At 36.0% G+C, this 20,008-nt stretch overlaps 1 protein-coding gene across 1 annotated transcript; it reads left to right on the plus strand.

The window, feature by feature from the left end:
• Positions 1-14,494: 14,494 nt before the first annotated feature.
• On the plus strand, positions 14,495-15,767 carry LOC145047688 (uncharacterized). Its single transcript, XM_078996026.1, has one exon. The coding sequence runs from the start codon at positions 14,840-14,842 to the stop codon at positions 15,719-15,721; it is 882 nt and encodes a 293-aa protein (XP_078852152.1). The 5' UTR covers positions 14,495-14,839; the 3' UTR covers positions 15,722-15,767.
• The last annotated feature ends 4,241 nt before the right edge of the window (positions 15,768-20,008 follow it).

Consider the following 20,008-nt stretch of genomic DNA (forward strand, 5'->3'; position numbering starts at 1 on the left):
TATTGTTGGATCGGTTCGATGTTATGGGTTGCGTATGTTGCAGTGGGATTACATTGGGAGGTCTGGCCCCGGGTAGCAATTTTGAGCAGTGAAGGTAGTGCATGGGCTTGAAAGTCCCTGCGATGAGAGTCAGAGTAGTGGTGATGCATGGATGTCGGGTACGCTTTAAAGAGGTAGTGTAGCGTGGGATGAGCACCATAGTGCCTGTCATGATGACTGGGCGGACGAGTCGTTTCCTTGGTAAGGAAAGAGGGAGGAATGAAATTCCAAAATGGAGTGCGAATTTACGGAAGTGAAAGCGGCAGTGTAGAGTTATGATTGGAGTGGTCCGTCGATGGTCTTTGAGTAGTGTGTTGCGGCGGTAGGATACAAGCTCATTCGACTTGATATGTTGCTCAAGGCGCGGAGGGAATACCGCGGCATAAGAGCCAGGGAGAGGGGTTCGGAAGGGATACAGAGAAAGAGTCTTGGATTCTCAGTGAGATTCTGATCAGGGTTTTAGGTATGTATCAGCGGTTCATCCTGGAAGGATGTTTGAGGATATCATTAGTGTATCAGGTTATCCAAACCTGAGGGTGCTAGAGCTAGATCAGCATGTGTGTATGATTGCGAGAGGAGAACTCGGGGGAGTTGCTCCGGAATGGAAGAATGGGTCTTTCGGTCGACATGGGATGGATAGAGTGGAATTCGGATCGGGGATCCGATGGTTCGTGGCTTTATAGCCATATCAGTCAAGTGAAAGATGAGAATTGGAGCAGTAAGGCATCATGGGTAATTCTTGGTTGTTGAGTGTGGTTATCGGAGGGTACAGCTGGTGCCCGGTTTGAGTAAGTGGTGGGGACACCGTGTCACACCCCAAAACCGAGAACGGCGGAAACGTTCTGGGGCGGAGGACGTCATGTATAATATCAACAACAATGTAAAGTAGTAAACAAGCAACAACATCATCCATTGCATTAATAAAATAATTATTATACAATTGTATTCTGTCAAATTTTGATAAACACTAAAGCATAAATCAAAATGAAAGATAAGTCTTGAACAAGCTCCATCTTCCTTTCTCCTTGCATCGGCACCTGTCTATTTGTAACCTGAGAATACAAGTTATTTTGAAAGAGTAGGTCAGCATTTAAGCTGGTGAGTTCATAAGTATTTAATGTCATTGCTTTGATTAGTTGTTATGAAAGACTGGTGAATGATTGATGAAACATTTAGTATAAGTATGAACAACTCTAGAAAATCCCTTATTTCCTACTAGTGTAAAAGTAGTCTTCTACCAAGACTCGAATGTTTTGAAAGTATGCATCACTTGAAAATGTGACGGTTTTTCCCTGTTTAACTATTATTAGTTAGTCCCTTAAGTATACCTGAAATGGTATCAACCTAAAACATCCGTAGATTGTTCATTTACCTCTGTTGCTAACAGCCGGGTTTAGGAATAGTTAGTCCCTTATGTATACCTGCGACGGTATCAACCTAAAACATCCGTAGATTGTTCATTTACCTCTGTAGCTAACAGTGGTTGTCGGAATGGTTAGTCCCTCAAAGTAACCCTTGGTACTAGGATATAAAGTCCAATCTATCTTGTCGATGATGTGATTGTATCACAAGGTAAAGATAGAAAGGTGAACTATATCACAGTATCTAGACATCTAACATGTAATAGTAATTTGCCATATAATGTCTATGTAAAAGTATTCATGTATAAGTATTCATGTAAGAGTATTCTTTCATATAGCATGTAGTTTAGACTCATGAATGAACTGACTCTGGTGTAATTTCTTGTAGTAGGGAAAATGTTTTGTTTACTCTAAACTATTCCTATAATAGTTTACTAGAATGTAATTGATGAGTGTCCAAGTAGGTTTATACCCCTTGCTACCCAAGAGTATCGGAACTAAATTTACTGATGGTGTTGGGTTTTGAGCATTCTAACACTCCTAAGTGTACATGCAACCCTAAATACCTTGGATCTATGTTTTCTCTATTATACATGCAAATAAGAATATCCAAGGTATTATCCTAATCTAGCATACAAAACAATGAGTGTAACAAGATAGAATACATACCTCTTTGATGTAGAAAGTATTCATGAAGCTTGAGTGCCTAGCCCCAATAGTGTGGAAGCCTCAAATGGAATCACAATCATCAAAACACTTAGAATAACTTGAGAGAGTTCTACACTTCATGAAATCGGCTAGCCCTCTTCTAGAATAATACTTAGTGGCCGATTTTTGTCAAGAATAAGATCTTTATATAGTGTTACAATTAGGGTAAATCCTTAATTGTCATGGCTTTCCATTTCCTTGGATCCATGGGTTCAAATACACCATGGAGCATCCATGGACCATCCTATGGGTTTTAGCCCAACTTGATTATCCATGGAGCATTAGCCCACTATATAAGTAGGATGATGTACACAATCAACCCATATATTTAATTAGTCTTCTTTTGATCACTTAATTAATCCTAGATTAATTCTTGATCAATACTAATTAAATAATCTTATTATTATTATTATTAATATACTAGAACTTATAATATATTAATAACCATAAGTGTCTTATTTCTCTCATTATAGTCTATCCAAGAGCATGATGGTATGCAACCCAAATGGACCATGCCGGGTCGGGTCAAGTCTTACCAATTATAGTTATGGACTTAGACATTAATCCAACAGTCTCCCACTTGGATAAGTCTAAAACTATTATTGCGTATGACTTCAGGAACCAACTGGCAATCGTAGCTCTCAAAAGCTTCTGTCGAACTCTGACCTTGTAGATGAACTCTGATCTTGTCCATTAGATAAGGGATCATATAATCCTCTGTTCTCATGATATCAGCCGGACAAATACATGGAACAACGTCGTACTTATTGTCCAGCAGTTTGTTTCCCAATTTTCGATTTGTTTGACAAAGAACTTAATCGAACACATCAATTCAGTTCTGACCGGCCGGTACATAGGTCACAACAAAATCATCGAGGGGCCCAGATATCGCTTCTATTTCTAGAAGGAACAGATAAACTTCGACTCATATACTTGTTCTACTACTTGTTGAATTGTACACAAAGGCACGTTTTATAACATCAAGTTACTGATGCGTTTACGTGCAATCAATGCACAACCAACTCATAGGTAACAACTCATATCTCTAGGTTTGAAGATTTATATGATATTACCGTCTCACGATCACTCGAGATAAATTCCATGAAGTGATACAAGTGAGCGTGGGTTTATTCCAATACTCATAACTTATGAGCACTCATGAATGTTGTAGCACCATTGCCATGACTAAACCCATTTAGCCATCTACAAACCCGATTCATGACAGTCTTGATTCATACCTACTTCCAACATATGAACGACTGTGGAGTGTTTAAATAACTTAGTCATTCGGAAAGAATAACCTAGCTATTTTGGAAGTCAAAACATGCAAAGTGAAACACAATAATAATCGAATCTAATATGGTCTCAGAACCCTTTTGAATATAAATAAAACCACTTTTTATTTATCACCATATTGATTACACATTATTGAATGTTTCAAATAATCAACTTAAGACTCGAATAAAACAACAGTCGTCCCATGCTCCTAGCATGTACACTTTGTTTTCTAAACAATAGTTATGCCATACCCCAAGTATGCACACTATGTTTGTCTATGATCCTTACATTGTGATGTAGATCAATAATCCCAAATCCTTATTGTAAATGCAAGAATTCCAAATTCATGTCATTTACTGAAATCTGTTAGATTCTAAACTTATATGCATTGATCCTCTTGTAATGATTATGCATGAAGTCAGAAAGACTTGACAACAACCATTAAAGAGCATTCCAAAGGAGATCAGCTCCTTGGGAACATCCTTCTTGCATTAAGTTTCCTAATCTTACATAGATTGAATAACTTCCACCTATGGAGACATTTCCATAGTCCCATTTGACTATCACTTCCGAACAAGAGTTACCTCTTTTCAGAAAATGTCAATATGGTCCTACCAAAATTAACACTAGACTTCCAAATGTCCCTGAGCAACCAATCTTTGTCGAACCTCAGATTGTCCTCGACAATTACTTAATCACTTTAGTCATATCCAGTTCTACACTTTTCACTTCTATATGCCTTAAGCATTTGGAAAATTTAGAAAGGATGAATATTATAGCACGTGAAATCGATCCTATATCCGAAGCATATGGGACACGATTCATGATGTCTCACATAAAGACATGATACTACACCAGTCTTTTGCTACAATATTTTTTATTTGCCATGTTTTCAAAATTTAACTATGAAGAGGGATGCCGTAATCATAATCGAATTTTGAAAATGCAATATATATAGAATTTCTTCAAGTTGAACCATTCCAACACAAAATTCATATATATTCTTGACTAAAGATGATTAAAATCTCAATCTAAGCTTTAGAGTTGAAATGAAGTATAATTTCCTCTCCCTTAATTATAGCAAAACGACTTTTTCAACCCCTGAAACTTCACGAATTGAAACTTTTGTTTTCTATAATTAACATTGCTAGCTTGCAATACTAATCATAATAATCATGCTCCCACTAACATGATGATTCTCAGCATAACACTCATGCTCCCACTAGCTCTGACATATTTCCAGAAATCTGCTGGACTTCTGAAATTTAGATTCATACATCCTTTCTTAGATAGCACACATGTGTGTCTAAACAATTTTAAGAACTATGAAAGGGATGCCGTAATCATAGTCTCAATTGCTTAGGCATTTGCCATTTCTCACAAGTCCATGTTAGTGTGCCGGTTAACCACACGTGCTCCACTAACGACTTTTGAAAATGCAAATAACACAATTGATAACTACGTAAAATCTACTTAGTGAAAGCGTTTCCTCACCATCATTTTCATGAATCGGAGAGAAACCTTATGACACTTAGATTTTATAGTGTATGAGTTCCTATCCATGCGAATTTGTCAAAACCATAATCACAAGATAAGGTTATTGACAAATTCAGCCTTACATGGATTAAACTTATTCAATCTTACTTTCTTGTCACCTTGGTAACACAAGGCCCACCAATGCTTCCAAGTTGAACTCTGATAACTCACATGCAAATTCAACTTATTTGATGTAGGTACAGAAATAATAATTATGTCAACATGATAGGTTGCAAACCTTAAGTCGTGTGCTAGTGATAAATTACAGGTTTCACTCTTGATTAAATCTTAAAACTCTTTCAGGATCTTTAAGGCTCCCACTGTCCCCTTGACATATAAGTTTTTCCTAGTCAAGAACCATTCCTTGACAAAACAAATATTCAAGGGATAGTGCGGATTCTTATCAAGACTAACACTTCACACAATTGGTCTTAGTTGGTCTTTGTCTCATCCAAGACATCACAACTTACCAATCTCAAATGTACAAGAGTAGAAAACATTTTACACTACATTTGATAAGTGTTTTAAACCTTACTTTATGTCACTCAATGTTACAATCTTGGAGTATGACTCTAAGAATTGTTTTGGAACGAAGTATGACTCATCTTCTTGATTTTAACCAATCCAACAATTCATGACCTCTCTTCTTAGCCATAACAATGCACTAAGACGTCCTTAGAGTATGAATTTGTGATATGGTTTCTAAATCATTAAGATGATCATAAAACTGACACTAAAGTACTCTCCCATCTTTTCAGATTTGAGAAACTTTTATCCTTCTGCCTAATTTGATTCTTCTTATTTGCTTTGCCATACATTGTAACCTTTCCAATGTTACAGAATTATACTTAACCTTATAAGTATAATCATATTCACTAATATTTAGTAAATCATGACAAATCAATCTTTGTGGTAGACCTTGACCAGTGCACACCCAGTGTACCTAATTCCTTAGTCCTTCAATTGACTCACATATACATGTGATCAAAGAATTAGTCTTAATTTTTCAAAGATGAAAATTCTCATTCATCATACAATACAACTTGTATGATTCCAAGTTTCTGTCCAATTGAAACTTGGGTGATGAAAAACTTTCTTCATTTGGTAAATTCAGACACTACCACAAATGAAAGAATCAAATCCACTTTCCAATATTGCTATTACTGGAAACATATAAGCAACAATTTTCCACAGATGCCATTGTAAGGATATTTTTTAAAATAAATAAAATTAAAACCATTTTTTTCCTTTTATTTTAAAACTTTGCGGAAAAACTTATCCTTACAATCCATACGAAAACCTTGTTGTTATCTATTCATAAGCAATATATAATAACTCTTAAGCAACAGCTCAAAATTCTGATTACCGAACCATGCGATCGAAACCCATCTTCGCAATCAAAATCAGCATATACTTCTTTAAGCTTCCTATCTTTTCTTTGATTCTTAAAAGACATCACCATGTGACCCATTCACATCATGTATCAAGAATCTCAGAATAGAAACTTAGCAGAGTTAGATAGAGGACTTTACCTGAAGTAGAGTCAAACTTATCGACTTTAACATCCTTAGGTAAATTATGGCAGCTTTGCAACCAATGCCCCTTTCTTTGGCAATATAAACATATGGACCCTTTGATAATGGTACACGGGACTATCACAGACTTAGTTTTTCTCTTTACCATTTGGTCAACCGAGTTGACTATGGCCGGTCCCTTTCCATTGGGAAGAGAATGCTTTTCTGGATTTCCTGTGTCACTATTGTCAATGTCCATCAAGTTTTGAGGAAGTTGATCTTAACAAATAGATAAGATCATTAAGGGTCTTGTCATAGTCTGTTTCATAGGTGTTCCAAAAGAACTCACTATGTGACTTAGAAAGTGATTGAACCACCAACTTTCTCAAGACTTTGACACCCAACTCTCCCGGCTTGTCAATATGTGACTACATCTCCAAGATGTGACCACACCAAGACCTTTACTTGCCAATAGGGCTCGAGTGACCTTAAACTTTTCAAGAACTTGTGGGGTAGGGAGAATAATTGGAGGAGATAGAGGAAGTGAAGCATGATGTTGAGGAACATCATCTTCAAGAGATTTGGGAAGATCATAAATGTCTAAACCAGACATGTTTTGGGAGATATTCAAGATGGTTGATTTAAAGTCCTTAATATGACACCCAATATGAAATATTAAGGCTAGGACCCAACAAACTATTTTATAACTTAGAAGAGGGATGCCGTAATCCAAGCTATAAAATATTTGAAGGTAGGCGAATGACGATTCACCAATTTCCACCATGAAAAACGAAATAATTTATTAGGTTTTAATTGGATTTGAAATTCCTAGATCTTTTTGAGATTCATTGAACTTTTCAATGGCATGTTTCAATCTCGAGTGTGCCCTCTCAAATTTTGTGACTGGGATGCCGAGGATCACAAAACAAGGTGTGAATAACCATACCAATTCACTTGGTACCCTTAATATTATCACCTAATCAATGTGCCGGTTAACCACACACGCTCCATTGATCTATGACAAACATTAAGTCACCCTTCGTGGTCCTTACTAGTCCAAGTTAGTGTGTCGGTTAACCACACACGCTCCACCAACGACTTGGTAAGGTACAAAGTGTGAATTCCATGGGCTAGCACCAAATTCACATTTTTCCTAAAGTAACTAAGATTGGGGATTATTAAGATTTTAGTTACTTAGTATTTATCATTAATACTTTTAATGAAGGGAGAATTTAAAGTCATTGTCCTACCCGTTCGGCTAACGACCCTCCACCAGTCAAGCAAGCGGTGGGTGAGAGTGTACACCCATTAAGTCGCCATTTTATAGGCAACAACCTTATACCCACCTTATAGACCGGTTTCGTAAATGAGGCCTACTAACGGTAAAACGACTTGTTCTTATACATATATATATATATATATATATATATATATATATATATATATATATAATTAACCATTAATGTTATAAATAGTATAAGTGTTGAATTTTAACTCTTTTAAAATTCTAAGGGCTAACTTGGAATTAAAGTATTCATAAGAGAAAACTTTTCAAATTCCAAAACTTGAGGGCAAGTTTTGAAACTATTCAAAACTAATTAATTCCATAACTTATGTGTTTAAAGTAGCTTTAATCCAAAAACTCGTCAAGTTCCATAACTTATGGAAGACTTTAAACTAATAAAATAATTAACTTTTCTTTATTTTTATAACTTATGGAATTAATTAAGGTTACACTTTATTTATTTATTTATTTATTTATTAATGAAGTGACTCTTGAATTTCCATAACTTGAGGACAAGTTATGGAGTCATAAAAAAAAAATATTCAATGACACATGACTCTTCATTTTGTAACCATTACCAACTTTTATGAGTTTTATGAGTCTTTAGTGTGACTCTTCATGTAACTTGAGGACAAGTTACACAAACACATTTTATACTCAACTCTTAGATTAAAATGGATTGAAAACAACTATTTCAATTAACTTTTCTATTAATCTAAGCAACTCATAAGAACAAGATAATTCATATCAAAATTCTTCATGTAATTAGTCTAAACCTTAAACTAATACAAAACATGAATCTATTGACAATTATCTTTGAAAATGGATTAGCATGAACATTACCACATTAAAAAACAAGTTTATAAGTTCAAAAACAACTTAGGGTAATGTTCCTAGTCCATTTCAAGCCAAAAACCTCGAAAATATGCTGTCTGGGGTCCAACTCGTTGAGTGCATGAACATAACTCGGCGAGTTGGATGCATTTTGCCTTGGACTCATCGAGTCCCTTCATGGACTCGGCGAGTCTGCTGGGCTGACAGCATCAAAACTCGATTTTTCAGCTCCATTTGCAAGTATAACAAGAAAACAAGCCTAGGCTCTGATACCACTGTTGGGTTTTGAGCATTCTAACACTCCTAAGTGTACATGCAACCCTAAATACCTTGGATCTATGTTTTCTCTATTATACATGCAAATAAGAATATCCAAGGTATTATCCTAATCTAGCATACAAAACAATGAGTGTAACAAGATAGAATACATACCTCTTTGATGTAGAAAGTCTTCATGAAGCTTGAGTGCCTAGCCCCAATAGTGTGGAAGCCTCAAATGGAATCACAATCATCAAAACACTTAGAATAACTTGAGAGAGTTCTACACTTCATGAAATCGGCTAGCCCTCTTCTAGAATAATACTTAGTGGCCGATTTTTGTCAAGAATAAGATCTTTATATAGTGTTACAATTAGGGTAAATCCTTAATTGTCATGGCTTTCCATTTCCTTGGATCCATGGATTCAAATACACCATGGAGCATCCATGGACCATCCTATGGGTTTTAGCCCAACTTGATTATCCATGGAGCATTAGCCCACTATATAAGTATGGATGATTTACACAATCAACCCATATATTTAATTAGTCTTCTTTTGATCACTTAATTAATCCTAGATTAATTCTTGATCAATACTAATTAAATAATCTTATTATTATTATTATTAATATACTAGAACTTATAATATATTAATAACCATAAGTGTCTTATTTCTCTCATTATAGTCTATCCAAGCGCATGATGGTATGCAACCCAAATGGACCATGCCGGGTCGGGTCAAGTCTTACCAATTATAGTTATGGACTTAGACATTAATCCAACAGATGGAACATTTATGACCATATATGTATACATGATATATAACTAATATTTAAACGACCTTCGGAGGAGTACCCGATATCCCACCAGACCACATCCAAATCGAGGAAAAGGAAATAGGGTGGATAGCCTTCCTAAATCTTTTAAACATTTCTTATATAACTATACATATAGAGGCATGCAATTTATAATATAAAAGCATAAAGAAGTTTTGTAAAATCGTTGAAAAGTCTAATAAAGAATTTGTGACTTGATGTCAGTTTATAAAATGATTGATAGTATTTTGTTTGATAAGACAGTTTAAGTACACAGAAAACCACTTGTTTGAAAACACCCTAGTAACCGAGTTTGAAAGGAAGCTTACAGTATGTAAGATAGTTTGATAACGAGCTTTAATCATGTAAAAATGTTTAAGAAAGTAATTTGAAGTAGTATGTTTAGTAAAACTGTTAAACTTGTAGTAAATCCATTTGTATACTAGTTATAAATCACATATGATTCTACTTGATAAAAGTGTATAATAATCTTTATATATATAACACCTGATAGTATTCGAGTATTTAACTTGTATTCCCCCCCTTAAAAGCATATAAAAGTATTTATAAAACATTTAAAAGTGTAGTTTATAGGGGTATGAACTCACTTGATTTAAGTGGTTGATTTGAAGTAGTCGAGAGAAGAATCGAGCAGAACTTCGACAGGAAGAGTTGAAAATGCGGGAAAATCTCGGGATTCTTGGGAATCTCGAGAACACAAAACCTTCCTTCGGGACTTGAAGGTGAAAACCGGGGCTTTGGGAGGGTCTCGGGGGCTTAAACGCAGAGTTTCGGCACGAGAAAGAAAGGAACTGAGCAATGGAGCTCGGAACCCTTGAAATCTACTTATAGGGGTGTTTTTGGGGTGTGCCACGTCGTGGGGAGTCAAGCTTATCCTCTTCCATTGATTGGACGCCCTCAGTCACTTTCCGGGTCGCGTCAAGCTTGTGCCACGTCGTGGCAATCCTGACAGCCTCGGATTTCGGACCCCGAACTTGTAAAATCCGTAACTTTCGCATACGAGCTTCGTTTTTGACGTTATTTATATGCACGTGTAACTAAAAACATGATCTACAAATCTCGTTTAGACTTCATCGGCAAATTCTGACTTTATTTTTAATTATTTATTTTTAACGAGCCAGGACACGATAATTCCGTTAAAAATCCATAACTTCTTCATCCGATGTCCGTTTTCGTCAGACTTTTCATCGTTGCGCTACTAATGTTGAGACCTTAGATTATCATTTAGGTTGTTTTGGTCAAAAGTATCTCGAGCTCTATTTCGAGTTTTTAGATGTCTACTGCTATACCCGAATCTTGGAAAAATCATAACTTCCTCATACGAAGTCAGATTTGGACGTTCTTTTTATGTATGCTCACGGTTTGAGGTTATCTATAACTTTAATGTAGATACTTAAGGCTAAAAACTATTGTATTGAAACTTCGCGTTTTTCGTTTAATCGGTGTTGCCGGTTTTGCCGAGAATCTTCGATTGGTCATAACTTCTTCGTTATAACTCGGATTTTAGGGTTCTTTATATGTATGAAAACCTTGATACGATTCCTACTACTTTATTTAACCCAAATAAGATTTTAGGAAAGTTATATTTTGACCTAAATTTGATTGGTTTTACATTACATTGTCTCGAAATATCGGGTTGTAACACACCGTATGGAAGGAGAAAGTGAGCTTCTGGTTTCTATGATTGTACCTTGAGGGACTTGGTTCGGTCAAGGTCAGGTGGCGCGTCGTGGGAAGTAAATTGAAGATGAGATGCCGTAGGCTTCGAGGACGAAGCCTAATTTAAGTGGGGGAGAATTGTAACATCCCGGAATCGCAAGATTAGAGCTGAAGGGCTAAAAGTGTAAGTTTTAGAGGGTGACTCGGCGAGTCCATGGATAGACTCGGCGAGTCAGGTCGCGACTATGGTCGCGTGTCGAGTGGCCTACTCGGTGAGTCCAAAGATGGACTCGGCGAGTAGGTGCTGTATGGAGAAAACCCTAATTTTCGGGGTTGAGCCCTATATAAAGAGCATTATACCCCTCCACGGCCTCCCTTATTTCCCCCCTTGAGTTCCAGAAACCCTAAATTCATGGAGAGTTCATTTGTGGAGCAAATTAGAGCTTGGAAAGGTGTTGGTTGAAGAAATCTTGAAGGAGAAGTGGCTTGGATCAAAGGGCTTTGCTTGGATTCGAGTTTGGTTGCTATTGAGGCATCTTTTGGAGGTAATACTTTCGTTCTTAGGCTGTGTTTTCCTAGTTTCATCATTTTGGGGTTTGTGGGGAGTATATCTTGGAATGTTTTGGAGTTTGGAGGTTAGATCTGAGGTTGCTACCTCAGATCTGGAATATTGAAGGCCTAGAGTGCATTAAAGTTCCTGTGTTTGAGTGCTTAGTGAAGCCACCATGTCCCAAACCTTGGTTCTAAGGTGAATAAGGCTTAGATCTCTTTAGATTCACGTAAAGTTTGCCACTTTACGTGATGGATGGATTGTAGGAGGTTGGATCTATGTTTTGGATCAATTGCATGGCCTGAGATGCTTCTGTATGGATTCAGACCGGTGGTACTCGACGAGTCACATGGGTGGACTCGACGAGTTGCTTGAAGATGGCCTGGAACTCGACGAGTTGGAAGAACAACTCGGCGAGTAGGTTGAAGATAGCCTTGGACTCGACGAGTCCATTTGGACTCGGCGAGTTTTGTCGAGGAAGTCCCAATATTTCTGGTTGAGTCGATGAATCGGTGAGTCAAGGGATGACTCGGTGAGTTGGGTGCGAGTGGACTCAGAGTTGTTGGACTCGACGAGTCTTGGGGTGACTCGGCGAGTCATCGGGTTGACTCGGCGAGTAGGGTCAGTTAGGGGTTGACTTTGACTTGTCCAAGGTTGACCAGTTGTCTTCCAGGGGTATTTTGGTAATTAAGGGTATTTATTGAGTTGTATGTTTTGATGTTCAGTGGAGGAGTTCGTGTCAGAGTTCGGAGCAGCGGGATCTTATCCTTTCAGCCGACAGTTTCGAGGTGAGTTATCCTCACTATATCAACAGGGTCTAAGGCACCAAGGCCGGCCCTTTATTGGATTGAGATTCGGATATGGTTATTATGTTATTGTTTGATGTGTCTGCATCCTGGTAGCTAGGATGGTACATGCTAGGAGACCTTGTTAAGGTCAGTTTCCCGATATACAGAGTGATGCTATGCTAGTGACCGGTTAGGTCGGTAACCCGGTTAGGGTAATGATATGCTATGTGATCTGCTTGCTCGGTTTGTTGACTATGACTGTTATATGACTGTATGTTTTGTGCACATGGTTGTTTGGACTGGAGATGGGTTGAGGCGGGTCCTGCTTTGTGCTGTAGGCCAAGATACCCAGGGCGGACCGGTTGTTCCGAAGGCCCAGCGAGCGGTCCGGATAGGCTGTAGGCCCCACGAGGGCGGACCAGACGTGCCGAGGCTCAGAGAGTGGACCAGGCCGACTGAAGGCTCGATGCGGGCGGACCAGTCACACTGTAGACTCAGAGAGTGGACCAGGTGGGTTGAAGGCCCGATGCGGGCGGACCAACCCCACTGTAGACTCGAAGGACATGACTAGACCTGGAGGATGGATCCGATGGACTGAAGGCCCGATACAGCGGACCAGTCACACAGTAGACCCGATATGCATTGTTGTTCTATGTTCTGTTATGTTATGTATGTTTTATATGTTTTGGACCGGAAGGTCGCAGCCTGGAAGGGCGTATACGTGGTTGGTATTTTGGGGGTATCTCACTAAGCTTTCGGGCTTACAGTTGTGGTTTAATGTTTTTCAGGTTCTTCAGGAGACCGTGGCAAGGCGAAGGCGCGATCGTACCGCTCCTCATGATTTTGTAGCAATGTGATTCTGGGAATACTCTAATGATTTGTATTGAAAACCTTTTGTAAACATTTTAATGAAAATCGGGTTATTTTGAAAAATTTAAATTGGTTGTATTTTTCGGATGTTACAAGTATCATTAATTTCTTAGAGACAATATTTATGCCTAACTTTTAGTTTATTTAATTGAAAAAGTAAAATGAAAGTTTTCTTTAAAATCAAGTTATATCCATCATTTTATATGCTAAATTATTTTATCCTTAATTACAATGTTTATGTATAACTTACAACCAATGTTTGTTGGTTATTATCAAATATAAACGTTAATTCATACAATTTTATTTTTACTTTTTATACAATAATATATAAAAGTTGATCTAAATTTATTAATTATCTATAATAAAGTTACAAAAATATTGAAAAACACTTTCAAGTTTTTTTTTTTTTTTTTCTTTTGTAAAAAATATATTTAATTAAGTTTTAATTTATTCTAACAGTCTGCAGATGTTAAAAACAAATAATTTTTTTAATCTACCTATTCTACTACAGATGTTTGCAGATATGATCCGCACACTTCACAGTGCCTACTAACATTTTGCATTGGACTTACCACAAAATCTACGATTATTTGTGGAATCTCGTCAAATTGTCGTTATACTTCGGAAAATAATGAAAAAATGGCTTAATTATTGATAATTATTCATTTAACCTTTAAAAGAAAAAAAAAACAATTAATTTAAATTATCATGTATATATAAACTAATCTGGAAACTAAAGTTATTCCGATATATGATTGAATATGGAAAGAAATAGAGGAAAAATATACCAAAAATACTTTTCCTCCTCTATATTCTAAGATTGGAAAACAAAGATGAGTAAAGATATACGATATACCGTTAGATATTGTAATCGAACTGAAAATAAATATTAAAGAGGGTTTGGGGCCGGCCAGCGAATTTGTGGGTTGGCACGACCAAGACAGAGAGAGTAGGACGTGACATACACGAAACCCCTCCCCTCTGCCACTCCCCCCCCCACTCCCTTCCATTCTCAATTCCTTTTCCCCTTTCTTCTTTTGCCAAAAGACTCCTGCCAATTCCACCACTCTGTCGTTCTTTCATTATTTTATTCCTTTTTCAATTCCCTTCTCTCATTTAACTCCAAATCTCAAGCAATCTTCTCCAATTCTACTCATTATTTAAATGGCCTTCTTAGATTTCCTCTCCATTTAACTCATTTGCTAACCCTCTTCTCCTACATATCACATTACATTCCTTTTTTTTTCTTTCTTCTCCCAGATCCAACCTGAATGGTAGATACGGATTATTTTGTTGTTTTTCTATTTTGAATTCCAGTGAAAATGAAGGATTTCCCCTCCTGCTTTGCTGAAAATGGAGTTCAAGTTGCAGATGCGTCATGTACAAGTTCAACCACAGCAGCGATAGCGACTGTAAGTAAAGCGAAAGCTTCTCAAAACTTAGTCACATGTGTTTACCAGTGTAAATTGCTTGGTAAATCTCGTTTAATAATCATCACTTGGAGCAAGAATCTTGTGGGTCATTGCTTTAGTGTTGAAATCGAAGATCTGTCGAATAAATGTCTCTCCAGACTCGATGTCAAGCCTTCGATTTTCTCAAAAAGAAAAGGTTCCAGACGTCTTCAAGTCGATTTCGTCGCCATTGATGTCTGTTGGGACCTTACAAATGCTAAATTCGGATCCAGCCCGGAACCCGTTGAAGGTTTCTACTTGGTTCTTGCTTTCAAAGGTGAAATCGTTTTGTTAATTGGGGATCTGAGAAAAGAAACCTTCAAGAAAACAAACGGGTTGTCGAATTCGTTCCGTGTTTTGAAAAGAGAACACATTTTTGGGAAGAAAGTGTTTGCCACGAAAGCTCAATTCAAAGATAATGGTAAGATCCATGACCTCCGGATCGAGTGTGATACCTGCGGCCTGGATCCTCGACTGGTGGTCCGTTTGGACGAGAAGACAGTGATGCAGGTGAAGCGTCTGCTATGGAAGTTCCGAGGGAATTACACCATCGCCGTTGACGGAGTTCCGGTGGAAGTATACTGGGATGTGCATAACTGGTTGTTTGGATCAACAACCGGAAGTGCAGTGTTCATGTTTCAGACTTGTTCTGGTGTTGAGAAAAGCGCAACATTTTCTGATCCGTTTATAGTTCCCTCCAGGTTGCCTTGTCCTGGTTTTTGTTTGACATTGTATGCTTGGAAGAATGAATGAATAGATATATTATGCCCAAATTGATTTGTTTTTGGGTAGTTGCTAACGTTTTTTTTTTTTTTTGTTACTTGAAGAGTGAAGTCTTAATCGTGGCATTCTCAATCTTGTTTATGGTTTTATTTAAAAGTTTATACACCCAATTTTTATATTTTTGTTCTTGCATATACTAATTATGTGTCGAATTTGTGAACTTTGTATTGCTTTGTTAATTGTTATCTAACCATGTATGATTGTATCACATGTTGTTTGGATGTTTTATCAAGCAATGGGAGTTGGTTTCAAACATATTCTTTTGTATCACATGGGACACAAGACTGGATAATTCTTCTATAGGTATTTTTTATGATGAAGATTAGAAGGACATTTATATTTATTTGCACGTAACAATGTACACCAAACTTGGTGTAAGGCTTGTTTTGTCCTGTCTCTTGTCATTCAGACGTCCAATCAGCCATTAGTGAGATTTTAGGTTGAAGTAGAGAGCCATATGAGAATAGATGAAGTTGTTATGATATGGATCATAGAGATAATAAGATTGCATTGCGAAGTTGCAAGTGGTCTTCGATTGATGATGTGAGAATGGAGTTAACATTTATGTTTCTTTTGCATAGATGATGAAGTGGAATGGAGTGTTTGTCCCATCTTGTTTCATCTTTTTTAGGTGGAGCTTTACAATTGAAAATTTTATCAATTTGACATCAATTTGAATCTAATGTACACCAAACTTAGTATAAAATTGCCAAAATCTGGCATATCATGTGTGAATTGGTTAATATAGTTACCTTAAATCGCTTTTCAAGCTATGTATGTTGTTTGGGATTGGTCTGCTGTCATCGTTTGTGACCAGTCTAAAGTTTATACATAAAGTTAGGAAGGACTTAGGGGGTGTTTGGCTTGTCTTTTGAAATGACAAAAGTCCTTTTTGGAAAAGATAAATGGCAAAAGATGTTTGGTAAACATATTTTAAAAGTGACTTTTGGATTTGAGATAGAAGGAAAAATAACTTTTTGGAAAAGTTAGAAAACCTGATTTTTTGTAATTTTTTCAAAAAGTTTTTTTGCCTCTCAAAAAGACAAACCAAACATCCCCTTAATTATGAAACTAGTACACGACCAATTCAAAATCCAGAAAATGGATATGTCCAAACTATGGAGAAAATCAGTTTTTTCTTTTATCAAAAGTCTAAACTAAAGAAAAAAATTGTTTCAAGAAAAAATTTTAGTTTCTAGAGAAAAAGACGTATTCTGAAAAAAAAAATTATCGGTTTTGGTGTTGGTCTTTTAAGTTCCACAAAACCAAAAATTGGTTTTTTTTTTTCAAAATTTTAGGTATATAGTTTTTTTTTTTTTCCAATTATTTATATCCCTTTTACAATTAAACATGTTGCTAATATTATAAAAAGTTCAGGTCATTTTTGATCACTTAGCTTTTGATTTTGTGCTCGTTTGGTCACTTATCTCTTTTTAAGTTTTAAAATATCATCAAACTTTTGACTTTGTGCTCATTTAGTCACTTAACTTTTGTTTTGGTGACTTAATTTTTAAATTTGTGCTCATTTAATCACCTAACTTTTAATATTGCGCTCATTTAGTTACTAAACTTTTGAAAAATTTTAAAAATTTAGTTATTAAATGAGCACAATTTTACTAAATGTGACCGAGCTAAAAGTTAAGTGATTAAATGAGCACAAAGCTAAAAGTTTGATACGAGCACAAAAATAAAGGTTAAATAACAAAAAATGAGCTAAACCCTATTATAAAAATTCAATTTATATTAAAATAGTGAAATTATAATATGTTTGTCAAAACTAACCGATAGTTAAAAGCTGAAAAATATTGCATGTTTTTACATTAAACATGTGGATAATAATTTAAAAAAAAAACTACCTTATTAACAAAAAAAAAAGTTAGGGCATATTTGTTACACCTAGTTGGAAGCCGGAAACCGAAACATATATTTGTGTAGAACGTTTTGCATAAGTGGATGTAAGGTTTTGAAATATATAAAATAATATAAAATATAAAAACTCTTAAAAAAATATATGTAAAATAACATTTGGATTACGAATTTTTTTTGTTTAAAATGAAATATTTAAGCTCACAATTTCAAAGGAAACCTTTTCTTTTATTAGAGTTTTTTTTTTTCTTAATGCTAAAATATTTATAAGCTCTTAAACATTCATTGATTTCTTTACACAAATAACCATTGAATTCAAATTAAAAGAAACGTCGTCTTTTAGTTGTTCTATCAAGTAAATTAGCGTCATTTTGATAGAATTAGACTATATTTAACACGCTACAACTAGTCAACTAAGTTATAGCAATGTAAAAAACAAACCATAACAATTCAACAAACAAAAACCCTTTTAGAAATAAAGAATCATTTAAATTTCTTAAATGTTAAAAGATGATCACAGGCTACCCCAACGTGTTGGTACACCGCATAAGCCAATAGAAAAACAATAAAAGAAGCATGTAGGCTAATATCATACTAAGCCTCATTGCTTGGTAACGGTGGGCGTTCCTTGTTTTCTTTTTATTTAAGCATATATGTTTTTAAACAAAAGATAAAATTGTAAAAAGGTTTTAAAAGTTATATGATTTTGGTCTAATAAATTTGGTGGTTTATCAATAAGAGCTGATCCGCACACAACAATTTTTTTTTCCATACACAACAATTGGTGCTTTAAAATGTTGTATTGTACAACTATATAATGCATGAATTGTTGTATATGACAAAAAACTATTGTGTACGAATCACTTCCCTTTATCAATAGTCTAATTTTGGATATCTTGTATGGTTTTGGTATCTATAGTTGGTATTTTTATGAGTTTTTGGTCTAGACATAATATGAAATCACGAATATGCTTTTTGATATATATTTTTATTCATTTTTAATTTTTATTACTATTTTCATTTAAAAAAAATAATAACTCTCTCTCTCTCTCATACACACACATAACAACTCTCCATGAATTTCCCTTGCAAAACGCAATCTAAATGAACTATTTTTTTATTTGGATCCATTAAATAAATGACAATATCAAAGTCAAGAACAAACACAAAAAATCATAAAATCAAGAACAATCCAAGGAAATAAGATGCTTTGTCAAATTCAAAAACATTCTCCTCAAATGCGAACCTAGTGAGAATGAAAAGAACAAACCCAAAAAAGTCATTTTCCTCAAGACCTCCCCTCTGATTCAGATACTTATTCATGGTGGCATGAAACATATATTCGATCTAAACGTGATCCGGGAGATGAAAAACGATGGGGGTGGGTGTTCTCTTGTCGACCATCCCTCTATTTTTGTGTTCCCCACCTTGTGATATAGATCTTTTCCGGCGGTGAGGTAGCTACAGTTGCTCCTCCTCCTCCACTTGATGCGGATCTGTTACATACCAGCGGAAGTCGAGAACGAAAGTTTTCGGTGGTGGCTACAGATTGCCAGGGACGGTGGGTGGGGAATCACAAAGAGCATAGCTAACAGTGAAACAACATCGAATATGAATTATTTGTTCTTCAAATCGTTTTTAAACAAAAAAACCTAGAAATCGATTTGTGTATATGAGTTCATCCCCAAAAATTTACCACAGCTGGACCACCCGTTTTCCTCCAGGAACACCACCATAAGCATACCAGACTCATACTGATGGCTCATGAGCATTCCAGATACGAGCTAAGGGCCGAGAAGGGCATGCCAGAATTGTATTAAGGGCTTAGTGGTATTCAGTCCAAAGACTGATCATGTCGGTTAGCAAGCCAAACATAAGCTATGGGCCAGGGGGCAAGCCAAACTTATGTTGTGGGCTCAAGGGTAATCCATTTTGTTAGTTGTGGACCCATTACATGTTGTTATTATATTTGGTTTGTTTGTTGTGTATGGGTATTTTCGGGAAAACTCACTAAGCTTTGGGATTAAAGTTTTGGATTATGTTTCAGGTACCTCAGAGGATCGCAGAAAGGCGAAGGCGTGATTGTAACATCCCAAAATTCAAGACCAAAAATTTCATTTTAATTAAGTTATTAAATAAAACCATTAGTATAAAAACATTCATAATAATATCTGATGCAAAAACCAAAGTGTCAATAATCAAAACATAGTATCATAAAACCATATCATAGTGTAATCCCAAGGATCTCATGTGCGGAAAACATGGTGTGATGTCGGCTCCTATCCTTTGAAAATGAGTACTTGAAACCAAATCTGTAAATCATGAGCACGAAGCTTAGTGAGTTCCCTAAATACCATATACCATACATATCAACATACTGCCTAGCATATC

This window comes from Lactuca saligna, chromosome 5 (assembly GCF_052625555.1).
Source record: "Lactuca saligna cultivar CGN05327 chromosome 5, ASM5262555v1, whole genome shotgun sequence".
NCBI classification, from domain to species: domain Eukaryota; kingdom Viridiplantae; phylum Streptophyta; class Magnoliopsida; order Asterales; family Asteraceae; genus Lactuca; species Lactuca saligna.

Bases quoted from the DNA above. Each gene is read 5' to 3' on its own strand.
- LOC145047688 (XM_078996026.1), top strand. From the start codon at position 14,840: ATGAAGGATTTCCCCTCCTGCTTTGCTGAAAATGGAGTTCAAGTTGCA.